Raw genomic sequence first — 12,403 nt, forward strand, 5'->3', positions numbered from 1 at the left:
ACGTTGTGTACAGTACCATTTTCTTAATTCCAGTAAAGCATTAACATAACAAACTAGAATGTAGGGAAACAAGTACCGCATCATGAGTAGGAATGATCATCCCATTCCCAGAGATACTCTTCCCATGCTTTTCCCTCTCTGACGTGGATTTGCTTCCTGTATCTCCCATGCTTTGATACAGCTGAAACATTTACAAGGCATTTGAGAGTTCAAGAGAGTGCCTTTGGAAATGCACGATGCCCTTCCATGTTGCCTCATTCAGAAATGGCCTACTCACACCATCGAATTCCACCCTGAATGCATAATCACAATTGCTGTCCAATTACAACTTCTGCAAATGGCCCAAGTGAAAACCGGGGCATTTCTTACAACCTATATGGTCCTCTCCTCTGACAATAGCACAGTAATAAGCATATTAAAATAGATTGACAATAGCCTACCCTACACCTTCTCTATTATCAATAGTTTCAAATGCAATAACCATTGGAAACAGAAAAATATAGTATATTGTTTTGCAAGAAAGTATACTTTTAGAACTGGATTCAGTGCTACTACACTACTCTGAACAAATGCTGCCTATCAAGCTGCAGACCTGATATTCCTTCAATTAACGTAGCCTAGGCTATGTTAGAACGTTTTGCAATGCCTGAAGTTTTGTCACTGGGAATGTGGCCCGTCCCTTTGCAGTTGGGAACAGTTTGATAGCACAGGGTGTGAATGCGAGCCCTGTAGCTACAGCCAATGAGCTGGGACCGGATACGAGATATCCTCTGAAACAGCAACTGCTTTGTCCTCCCTCACTTCCATATGACGCCATTTACAGCATAAACCCGACCTCTTCTCCGGAAAGAGGAAAAAACAAGACGAGAAAAACTTGAAAGCACCTCGGCGTGTAAGGCAGCCAAACATTCAACAATTACAGCGAGTATTTTTTCGAAATCCAGGCTACCTCGGAGTGCAACAAACTCAACGGAATCAAACGTATCGCGTGCGCATTTTCACTTTTCTAATTCACAAAAAAGTGGAGAGCCAGTGATTGATTCGTTTTTGGCAGTATTTCGCCTCGGGTACTCTCGCAGTGGCTATGTTTTTGATCTCTTAAAATTGGAATCTGGAAATATTGTTGGTAGCTACTTTATCGTTGCACTGTATCGTGTGGATGGGTTTACCGATTAATTTAAGTAGGAATACACTTTCAGAATTTGGAATTTAATACAACAAACGGGGCTGAAGTGGTGCGAACACGGTGAGTTCGTGAAAACAAGTTTGTACTATTTCAACAACAAAGTAGCCTAACTATGGCCGTTACAATGTTTAAAAGTTGTAACATAAGAGTAGCTTTAACAATTCAGCATTGTGCATGCTCTCGGACTCGGGAGTTCCAACTGCCGACCCGCATTGACTTTCCCCATCCTTCCCCCTGCAATCCCAGCATTTTCTCATCTGAATAGGCCTACAGCTTCTTGCTCTAAAAAGTAGGGTTTTAGTTTTCCCCCTTCTGAATAATGTTCTAGACATCACACTCTTATTCAAAAATGGATAGCCTGTCAGTAGATAATGCATTTTGACTAGATAAATTAAATACAAATCTGTGAACAGTAGCCTACACATAAACACAGATTTAGCGCAGTTTTAAAATTGTTTTTTTGTTTTATATTCAGAACAACAAAAATAGAGGGCTATCTTACATTATAGAAGAACGGTGGAATGATAAATGTCAATATTTTTCTATTGCTGTTTGGTGGGGCTATTGGTCTTTATGTTAGGCTATTTCATAATAGGAAATTAGGGTTTTTACTCTTCTGACTCGCCTGTCCATTTGCCTATCAAATGCCCATCTCAAATGTCATGGTCGTTGGGCTCATCCGCTGCCCTACACACACGCGCGCGCACTCAAACAAACATGCGCGTCATGCACACCATGATTTATTAGGCTAATAATTGCCTCCAGAGTGAAATAAAAAGATCTTTAGAAATGTTCAATTATGAGTCCCACGAAACTAGCAATCATTTGTTTTTCACTAATTTGCAAATGGTGGCAACACGTCTAAAGTCTCTAACTTGTAGTTATGGGACACGTGAGGATGCAAGTTTTGATACACAGTATGTGCATGAAGAGACGTTTGAGTGCCTCAACTTTTGTTGAAGTTGTAGACTAGGCCTGTCTCAGCATTGCCTCGTGTTCTCTTCCTTGCATGCTCTTTATATTCCCTGTTTATATCTCATGTAATGGAAATAGTTGGTATGTACCTAAATGCTCCAATCAGAAGGGCCTAACATGCCTACTTTCAATTTCCCAACCTACAGAAACATGATCAATCCACTGACTGTTTCATTATGTCAAATCTTTCTTTTTGTTCTCCTATCATATGAAATGGTGAAATGTTGCCTTAGAGGTACTGTTAGGTATATATTAGGTTGTTGTTACCTATCACATCCTTTTAACACCAAACAGAAAGTGCCTAGGGTTAGGGGATATGATTGGAATTGGGCATATGCTTACACTTTTATATTGGAACAGTAATTCCTAATGTGAGGTGTTGATATATTTGTCAAGCAAAACATCTCCAGTTGTTAGCTAGACAACCCATGTTGCCAAACCCTTATCTCTTCAATGCAAATTTCAGTGGTGTGTGTGTAGAGTTGAGATTTGCATATTGTATGTATTTGCCCACACAGTTGTATCATCAGTTATGATTTACATAGGGTCGTTTCTACTCAAATGTCACCTTGTCGTCTCATATATATTTGCCGGTCTTTCTCTCCAGGACTTCAGATGTGTTCAATGCCAGCCGGAGGGGTCCTTCTTCAGAGCCAAGATGGAGACCAGTACTCAAAATGGCAGTGGTGGCGGAGGGTCGGCCGGCTTGCTGCGTGCTCTGCGTGACAGCGGGAGGCTACACCGGCCTCACCATGCCCAGGAAGGGCAGCCCGATCCTGGGGTAAACCCCGGCCAGCAGGCCCCTGTGCTCTCGCTGGACCAGATCAGAATCACCGGGAGCAGTAATGAGTACACAGAGGGACCAACGGTGGGACCCATTGTGGTCCCCAGGCCCCCTGGCTCGTTGCCCACCCAGCAGAAGAACGACCTGGTGGTGCCACTGGGCCTGGAGACCAACGAGCAACTGGAGCCCCAGGACCCCAGACCCAACCAGAGGAACTTACTCCCCCAACTTCAACAACTTCCTCAGCCCACACACTCCACAGTTCCCCCTAGGGATGCCCTATCTCTTTCTTCTAGCACAGAGGGCTCCAGAAACAGCCCGAGGACCAGTACAGGCAGCACGTCTTCCGTGCCGAGGCTCCTGGGTAGCCCGGAGGTTAGCGAACAGATAATCAGGACCCAGCCCAAAAGTGTGGAGCTTAAACAGGAGGAATTGAAGCCCCTGGCGAGTACGGACGGAGGGGCGGTGGTGGTCACGGTGCCCGGTGGTGGTGCCCCCGCCGCTAGGGAGGGGCTGCTGGGTAAACACACCTACCGCTGTGAGGACTGTGGTCGGTGCAAGTGCCAGGAGTGCATGTGCCCGCGCGCCCTGCCCGCCTGCTGGATGTGCGGCCGGCGGTGCATGTGCTCGGCGCAGAACGCGGTGGACTACGGGACTTGCGCGTGCTGCATCAAGGGCCTGTTCTATCACTGCTCCAGTGACGACGAGGATACATGCGCCGACAAGCCCTTCTCCTGCAGCCAGTCGCACTGCTGCGTGCGCTGGTCGGCTATGGGTCTCCTTTCCCTGTTCCTACCCTGTCTCTTGTGCTACCTCCCAGCTAAAGGGTGTCTCGCCGCATGCCAGAGCTGCTATGACCGCGTCAAGCGACCGGGGTGCCGGTGTAAGAACACTAACGTTGTCCACTGTAAGAGCGTTGACTGTAAGCCAACGTAAAGGGAAAGTACCTTGGGTGTTGTGGAGAATCGATGGGGGTTGACAACTTTGGGCGACCGATCACCTCATCACGTTTTGGCCCAGTAGTCAGAAGTTGATTGGGGGATTGGCTAAGCTGAGCTGTTTGATGTGGTTTGTGTCATTTGTTTTCAGCTATGGTTGATAATACTGGCTGCTTGATCACCAAGTGCCCTGATTTTGTGCTGTTTTAATTGAAGTCCAGAATGTTAGCCCTTTTGACATTTAATACAACTGATATGCTATGGACAGACTCTCCTGACTAACTTGTTTGTGAATAGTAATTGCAAAAGTATGTAAATTAGCAAATGACCTCCTCAGAGATGTTTTATTTTTGTATATATAATATTTCAACTGTGAAAAGCATTCTGCCAAACCAGAGGCACCTTGATGATAGATCCATATATATTATGTAATACAATGTTTAATGTTGTACATTCATGGGAATGTATATCAATCATTTTTTATGTTTGCCTTACAAGAGAAGGACATTTACACATCTTATCCCTTCAACTCTACTTGTAAATTGTACAGTGACCCTATAAGAAAATGTTTATTTTCTATTATCAACATTGTTTAGTGGTAAGAATATTTATTTGAAGTTTTATTATTTTATAAAGAAAATATTTATTTTGAGAAGCATCTTAAAAAACATCAACCTGTTCAAGTACTCTGTTGCAAGTTAGGGTGACTAGGGTGTCAAATTGGATGCATATGTTCACTATGAAATAGAAAAATATATTAACGTTTGAAATTAAACCTTACTGTTTTTGTCAGTTTTTGTGTGTGCATGCCCAGTATCTTCAAGCTCTTCTCAGGGTAATGTTTTATGATATCAGATTGGGACACTATCTTTTATTGTCTTGGAATTGTCTCTGCAGGGACTGATATTCCAATGGACACTTTGCCAGCTTGACATTATGGCTTCACTGCCCAGAGCCAATCCTTTGGAATCTACGTAATAACCCAAAATGCTACACTGTCAGATAAACTGACACTTTACATTTAGACTTTTCCAATCTAGATGGATTAAAAAGCAGAACAATAAGGCTATATGGATTTGAATTAGAACTCATTTATGTATCTTCAGGTAGGAGAGGAGAATGTTGACTAAACTCGAGATCTCCCACCCCTCTACTCACTTTAGTTCAGTAGAATGTTTGAGAGAAGTCTGATAGCCTCCTCTTCTGAGGTATGTAGCTGGGGGGTTAGAGCAGAGCAGTAACTCACTAACCCATCTGTGTTTCCTGTGTGCCAGATGGTAGGGAGGAACATACAACCACATGGTCTTATCCCCCTAGCCCCACATGTTCCACAGCTTCAAACTCAAAACTTCAGAGACCAAGAATGAGGATTTCTCACTTAGTCTTACTCTTTACCAAGTTGCATCACTAGCTATGTTTCCATTAACTTGTCCAGTGATTAAAAAAAATTGTCGACATTTACCGTTTGCAAAGAAAATAAATGTGACTATTGCATCCTACGGCGCGTTTCCATTGAACTATCTTGAACTAGCTGGGCTTAATGACATATCGCCTAAAAAACACTTTTTTTTTTGCCAAAACCTACAGTGTCGAATTAATAAGGTGGTTGAACTGTTTCCATTTAGGTAAATTGCGCATTAGGCCAAATAAATTGGCGACAGTCTAGCCTATGCCCTCCCACCTATCGGTTTCATATCTCAGGTAGCCTGCGAAAGGCTTGATAGAATACAATAATTGACTAATATTTGCCATATAATTGGATGGTGAATTTTGCATCCAGCCAACCAGAAAAGCAAGGCAAAGCAATGAATGCGTTCTTGAAAGTCAGAACAATCCTGGTCCTGCAAAGAAACAAGATTTTTTTATAGTTGAAAAATGTATTTCGCCAGCAGTAAGCATTTAGAATTAAATGTGGAGTGGAGCTTTATAGTTACGTGATGACATTACGTACCTTCGAAATGATCATAATGTATTCTAAAAACAGTTTCCATCATTTGTCGCAATAAAGAATACTTATGTAAATTGTGATATTTCAGTTATTTTTTTATTTGCAAACATTTCTAAAAAAAAAAAACAGTTTTTGCTTTGTCATTATATGGTATTGTGTGTAGATTAATGTGGGACAAAAACAAAATGTGGGAAAAGTGTAGATGTCTGAATACTTTCCGAATTAACTGTAACTTTAGTAACTGCATTAGCTTTAACCAAGAGAGATTGTTGGAAATAATCTAGTTTACCATAACTAACAAAATGCAGACATTTTCACTTCTTAGTCAAACTCCAAACCCCTACACTGTTCTTGATTCCAACTTCCTATTTTGGACAGCCAGACTAGACTGGATCATTTCCCCAAACTGATTAGAGCTATGACATTAGGAAAGAGCCACACTGAATGAGTTCACCTCTAAAGGGAAACATCTGGCTTTCGTTGAATCATTTAACTGGGACTGTGAACTGTTGCTCTGCATTGGGAAGACCATCGTTTGTAGCTGTGGGAACACATTATTTGGTTGTCTTCTCATTCAGACACTCAATGGTAACATCGTATCAGAAGTGCTCCCTCAGTCTAAAGCTGACAGGTATAACACTTCATTACTTGTTATAACCAGGTACAAGCCTTTACCTTATTATAAGGCTTATATTATGTTGTGTCTATCAGTGGCTGTTATTTAGTCAGGATAATTATGACGTCATAAGAAAACAAGGGGTTCATTCATGCTTACGATAAGTCTTACAACGTGAATATCTTAAATGTACCACTAATATGGGATTGACGTGTCCCATGTGAACAAGCAGCAGATGGCCTTACCCATAGAGAAGAAAAGGAACCAAGATAACATTTGCTCTGTTGTATTATCAATGGTTTTGCCAGGAATTCCTCTGGTACGGAGTGTTCCTCTAGGCTAGCTGTTTAAAACATAAGCCCTGTCACCGGTTGAAGAACACGCGGACATGTTTGGAACACGGTATGCATGACGAACGTTGATTGACAAGCCCAGTCTGACCTGCACGCACTTGTTTGTTATTCGTCTCGGAGCTTGAATGACAGTTCGTCTCACCTCCCCCTTTCATATAATTATCCCCTTTCCCCCATTTAATCAGCGGCGGGGGGAAAAAACTCCCATCGGAGTGCATGGGGTTTTTAATGTCACAGTTTGGCAAGGCTTCCCCTTGCCGCTATTGTCTTAATGGTGAATAGAGGGAAAAGGCGGTTGGAGGTAGTTGGGAGGAAGGCCCGCAAAGGGTTAAAGACATCACTTTAAATGACAAAGGGCTAACAGTTTACCCCGCATTCAACCTCATGTATTCATCCTATTTTCTATGGCCTCTACTATTTTGGCTCTCTAAGCCCCTCTCAACTACCTGCCCCTACTTGGTATTCTCGGAGCAAAATTCTTTTGAGTTTCATTCAGTATGTGTGTGTGTGTGTGTGTGTGTGTGTGTGTGTGTGTGTCTGAACGCGCACAAGCATTTCTGGTTGCAGGCAAGGGACACCAGTCGTCAACATGTTATGGGTTCACCAGCAACAAAAGCAGGACCGGGAGGGGAGCTGAAAACTGACACCCTTTTGAAAAGGTGCCATTATGGGTGCATGAGGAGTTCATGATGGCGTGGAATATGGAACTTGCATATTGGAGATGATGAGTGGGTCAGATGAATAAGAGTTGGGTTAACCTGAATACAGGAGCCTACATCCTGGAAGTTTCCCTTTCACTGTTACACGACTCTATTAAATATAGCAGACTACTTTTTTTCAGCGATGGACAATGATTAGAAGATGGGAAATGATATCCCCCAATTTTTCATGGTCCTAGACTCTCAGGAATATTTCATATACTGTTTCTGGTGTGTCATCACTGCTCTGAACCGAATAGCCATGATGTCACGTTCTGATGATAAAAACCTGACAAACTACATTTTTTCCTAGGAAACCTACATTTACCACACTACCCCTCCACTCCCACCACTTCCTCCTTAACATGCACCGAAAAACACAGATCGGTTGCTCACTCATCCAAAAAAAGAAAGAGAGAGAGAGATATAGAGAGAGAGGGTTCGTGTGTGTGTCCCTCATTGCAGCCAGTGACTTGGCAGAGGCAGCGATTGGAGCGGGCCCCAGAATGGCTCTTTGTTGGTTGTAGCCAGGCCCCCGCGCTCCAGCGTTGCTGTGAAGCGGAGTGCTATTGAATCTGCTCACCAAGGCAGAACACTCAACAGGAAGGAAGGAAGGAAGCAGACATTCTTTATACCCCCATTGTCTGACCACTGGGCTTAAGCAATCAAACAGCTATGTGGGGAAAGAGCACAGAGAGCGAGAGGGTAAGGAGAGAGACAGAGAGAGTAGGGAGACACACTCACGCACACACACAAAGGAGAGAGAGAGAGCTCACCAAATAGGCAGGGTACTGTGGGAGTTAGGGAAGGGGTAGGTATCTAAGCCCTGTCTGTATTCATATATACTTTCTACCAGTCCTCACTTCAAATGTCCACTTCACATAAACATCCTGTATTTCGGAGCTGGGAGAAAAGGATCATATTCCAGAACTGAAATATGAACCATGTTAAGTGGGAGAGAGGGAATGAGACATTTTCAGAGTGGTCACGGGGGAGCTGTGGTTGAATGCGGCAAATTTAGCGAAACACTTCACTAGCCCCATCTGTAAGTCTTTACCGTGGCATCAGCAAGCTCTTTTCAATCGTATCTCAAGCTATTACCATGCACCGTTCCTGTCTGAACGATCTTACAGCTCTACCCAAAGGCCCTACAGACAGGGTTTCAGAGTGAGAATGGGATAACATCCCAGAATTGCAGAGACTCTCTCTCTTCCTCTCACACAAGCAAGTAGAACATGTCAAAAGCTCTCTATAATATTGGCTAATTGGCACAGATTATAGTATTACGCAAATATGTAATACTATAATGAATACATCCTTCTCCAAGAACTACAGTGCAAGATAATAACCTCATTTTGAAATTATTCACTTTAGAAGATGCAATGCAGGAAATGGATGTACAGTATGTTCAGCAGTACAGGCCAACTACTATTCAAATCATCCAAACATCCAAATCAAAAGTGCTTTTACTTTGTGTCTCTGACTTGCGGTTGTTCGCATGCCCTTCCTGGAATAGATGAAAGCATGTCAATATGTGACAATGAGCGCTCACAATCTCTCAGAGACCTAGACAGGATACAGCCCTCAGACCTCAACCTGGTGTATAAACCTGAGCATCAGAACGCCAACACCACGACTCGTGGATTTCACAGAAGCAGAGTTCTTGTTTCCAGAAGTGCAGGCAGATGTTTGTGGGTGACAGAGGCTCAGTGTGTCGGGTTCTAGTCCCTACCTGACTTCTGTTTCCATTTCTATTATGTGTGTCTGTTTGTGGGACATCTAAAATTAACTTTCAATGTTTGTATTTAAATGTCTAATCACTGCAGGCTGCAAGGCCGTATAAAAAAAATATACACTGTATAAGTTTTCACATTTATATCATTCACTATCAGTCTGAAATGTAAAGGATTTCCCTTCAAAAACATAATTTTACACACTACTGTTGATAATTGTTATCATGGCGTGTAACCCATACAATTATAGCACAGTTATATAGCTATAGGGTATCAGTTTGCCCCATTAGAATTAACTGCGACCAGCTCACAGAGAATTTAGGGGCAGCCGCGCTGTGAAATCAAAGAATGGGGCTCTTTAAACTTACGTAACCAGCGTCACCACGCATTATGTCTTGGTTACACCTCCAAATGAACAATCTGCCTTGAGGCGAATGATTCTGGGAGAGAGGTGGGCAGAGGGAGAAAAAGGGAGAGAGAGAGGGAGGGGGGGCAGAGCCCTGCCTGCCTGCGTTAATAGATTAGCAGAGAGCTGAAGGGAAGTGCTCGTTAGCCGGAGCGCGTACTAATGAGTATGGAACAGGAGCAGACTCTCGAATTCAGTATGGAACGAACGGAGTACGCCGGGGCCCCCTCGATGTCCAGAGGGGGTGGAGGAACCTCCCGCACCTCAGACTCCTGGAGTGGGCCAGCCACCACCGGCCTGAGGAGAGACACATGGAACGAGGGGTTAATGCGGTAATCGGGGGGAAGCTGTAACCAACAGGACAGGCGGAGGGGCAGGTTTCGGGTCGAGAGCCAGACCCTGTCCCCTGGTGCGAACACCGGGGCCTACCTACGCCAACTTTCTGGCGTAGTACGGTGCGCTGAAGGTGGACATGGGCGGCGTCCCATGTTTCTTCCGCGCGCCAGAACCAGTCGTCCACCGCAGGAGCCTCGGTCTGACTCTGATGCCAAGGAGCCAGAACCGGCTGATACCCCAATACACACTGAAAGGGAGAAAGGTTAGTGGAGGAGTGGCGCAGCGAGTCCTGGGCCATCTCTGCCCAGGGCACGAACGCCGCCCACTCCCCCGGCCGGTCCTGACAATAAGACCTCAGAAACCTACCCACATCCTGGTTAACTCTCTCCACCTGCCCGTTACTCTCGGGGTGAAAACCTGAGGTAAGGCTGACCGAGACCCCCAGACATTCCATGAACGCCTTCCAGACCCTTGACGTAAACTGGGGACCCCGATCAGACACTATATCCTCAGGCACCCCGTAGTGCCGGAAGACGTGTGTAAACAGGGCCTCTGCAGTTTGTAGGGCCGTAGGGAGACCGGGCAAAGGGAGGAGACGACAGGACTTAGAAAAACGATCCACAATGACCAGGATCGGGGTGTTACCCTGTGAAGGTGGAAGATCGGTTAGGAAATCCACAAACAGGTGCGACCACGGCTGTTGTGAAACGGGTAAGGGTTGTAACTTACCTCTGGGCAGGTGTCTAGGAGCCTTGCACTGGGCACACACCGAGCAGGAGGAAACATAAACCCTCACGTCCTTAGCTAAAGTGGGCCACCAGTACTTCCCACTAAGACAGCGCACCGTCCGACCGATCCCAGGATGACCAGAGGAGGGTTATGTGTGGGCCCAATAGATCATCCGATCGCGGACAGCAGACGGAACATACAGACGCCCATCTGGACACTGAGGGGGAGCGGGCTCTGCACGTGACGCCCGCTCAATGTCCGCGTCCAGCTCCCACACTACCGGCGCCACCAAACAAGAGGGGGGTAGTATGGGAGTGGGATCCATGGGCCGCTCATCTGTGTCATACAGCCGGGACAATGCGTCTGCCCTGACGTTCTGGGAGCCTGGTCTGTAAGAAAGGGTCAACACAAAACAGGTGAAAAACATGGCCCACCTTGCCTGGCGAGGGTTCAGTCTCCTCGCCGCCCGGATGTACTCCAGATTGCGGTGGTCAGTCCAGATGAGAAAAGGGTGTCTAGCCCCCTCAAGCCAATGTCTCCACGCCTTCAGGGCCTTGACGACAGCCAACAACTCCCGGTCCCCCACATCATAGTTTCGCTCCGCCGGGCTGAGCTTCTTCGAGAAGAAGGCACAAGGGCGGAGCTTCGGTGGCATACCCGAGCGCTGAGAGAGCACAGCTCCTATCCCAGCCTTAGACGCGTCCATCTCCACTATAAACGCCAAAGAGGGATCCGGATGGGCCAGCACGGGAGCCGAGTTAAACAAAGCCCTCAGGTGACTGAAAGCCCTGTCCGCCTCAGCTGTCCACTGCAAGCGCACCGGACCCCCCCTCTGCAGTGAAGTAATGGGAGCTGCTACCTGACCAAAAGCCCGGAAAAACCTCCGGTAGTAGTTGGCAAACCCTAAGAATCGCTGCACCTACTTTACCGTGATGGGAGTCTGCCAATTACACATGGCTGCAATGCAGTCACTCTCCATCTCCACCCCTGACGTGGAAATGCGATACCCTAGGAAGGAGACGGACTGTTGGAAAAACAGGCATTTCTCAGCCTTGACGTACAGGTCATGCTCCAACAGGCAACCAAGCACTTTGCGTACCAGGAACACATGCTCGGCGCATGTAGCGGAGTATATCAAAATGTCATCAATATACACCACTACACCCTGCCCGTGCAGGTCCCTGAAAATCTCGTCTACAAAAGCTTGGAAGACTGATGGCGCATTCATCAACCCGTACGGCATGACGAGGTACTCATAGTGCCCAGAGGTGGTACTGAAAGCCATCTTCCACTCGTCTCCCTCTCGGATACGCACCAGATTGTAAGCGCTCCTAAGATCTAGTTTGGTGAAGAAGCGTGCCCCGTGCATTGACTCTATCGCTGTGGCTATGAGTGGTAGCGGGTAACTATACATTACATTTACATTTAAGTCATTTAGCAGACGCTCTTATCCAGAGCGACTTACAAATTGGTGCATTCACCTTATGATATCCAGTGGAACAACCACTTTACAATAGTGCATCTAACTCTTTTAAGGGGGGGGGGGGGGGGTTAGAAGGATTACTTTATCCTATCCTAGGTATTCCTTAAAGAGGTGGGGTTTCAGGTGTCTCCGGAAGGTGGTGATTGACTCCGCTGACCTGGCGTCGTGAGGGAGTTTGTTCCACCATTGGGGTGCCAGAGCAGCGAACAGTTTTGACT

At 45.7% G+C, this 12,403-nt stretch overlaps 1 protein-coding gene across 1 annotated transcript; it reads left to right on the forward strand.

Annotated features, from left to right (window-relative positions):
* The first annotated feature begins 683 nt into the window (after positions 1-683).
* LOC139566232 (protein sprouty homolog 2-like) lies at positions 684-4,658 on the forward strand. Its single transcript, XM_071387266.1, has 2 exons — positions 684-1,246; positions 2,769-4,658. Exon 2 carries the CDS (start codon positions 2,820-2,822, stop codon positions 3,879-3,881), a length of 1,062 nt encoding a protein of 353 aa, XP_071243367.1. The 5' UTR covers positions 684-1,246; positions 2,769-2,819; the 3' UTR covers positions 3,882-4,658.
* Positions 4,659-12,403: the final 7,745 nt, after the last annotated feature.

The sequence above is a fragment of the Salvelinus alpinus genome, chromosome 38 (assembly GCF_045679555.1).
Source record: "Salvelinus alpinus chromosome 38, SLU_Salpinus.1, whole genome shotgun sequence".
Lineage (NCBI taxonomy): Eukaryota > Metazoa > Chordata > Actinopteri > Salmoniformes > Salmonidae > Salvelinus > Salvelinus alpinus.

Excerpts from the sequence above, each read along its gene's own strand:
- LOC139566232 (XM_071387266.1), top strand. The coding sequence starts at position 2,820 with ATGGAGACCAGTACTCAAAATGGCAGTGGTGGCGGAGGGTCGGCCGGC.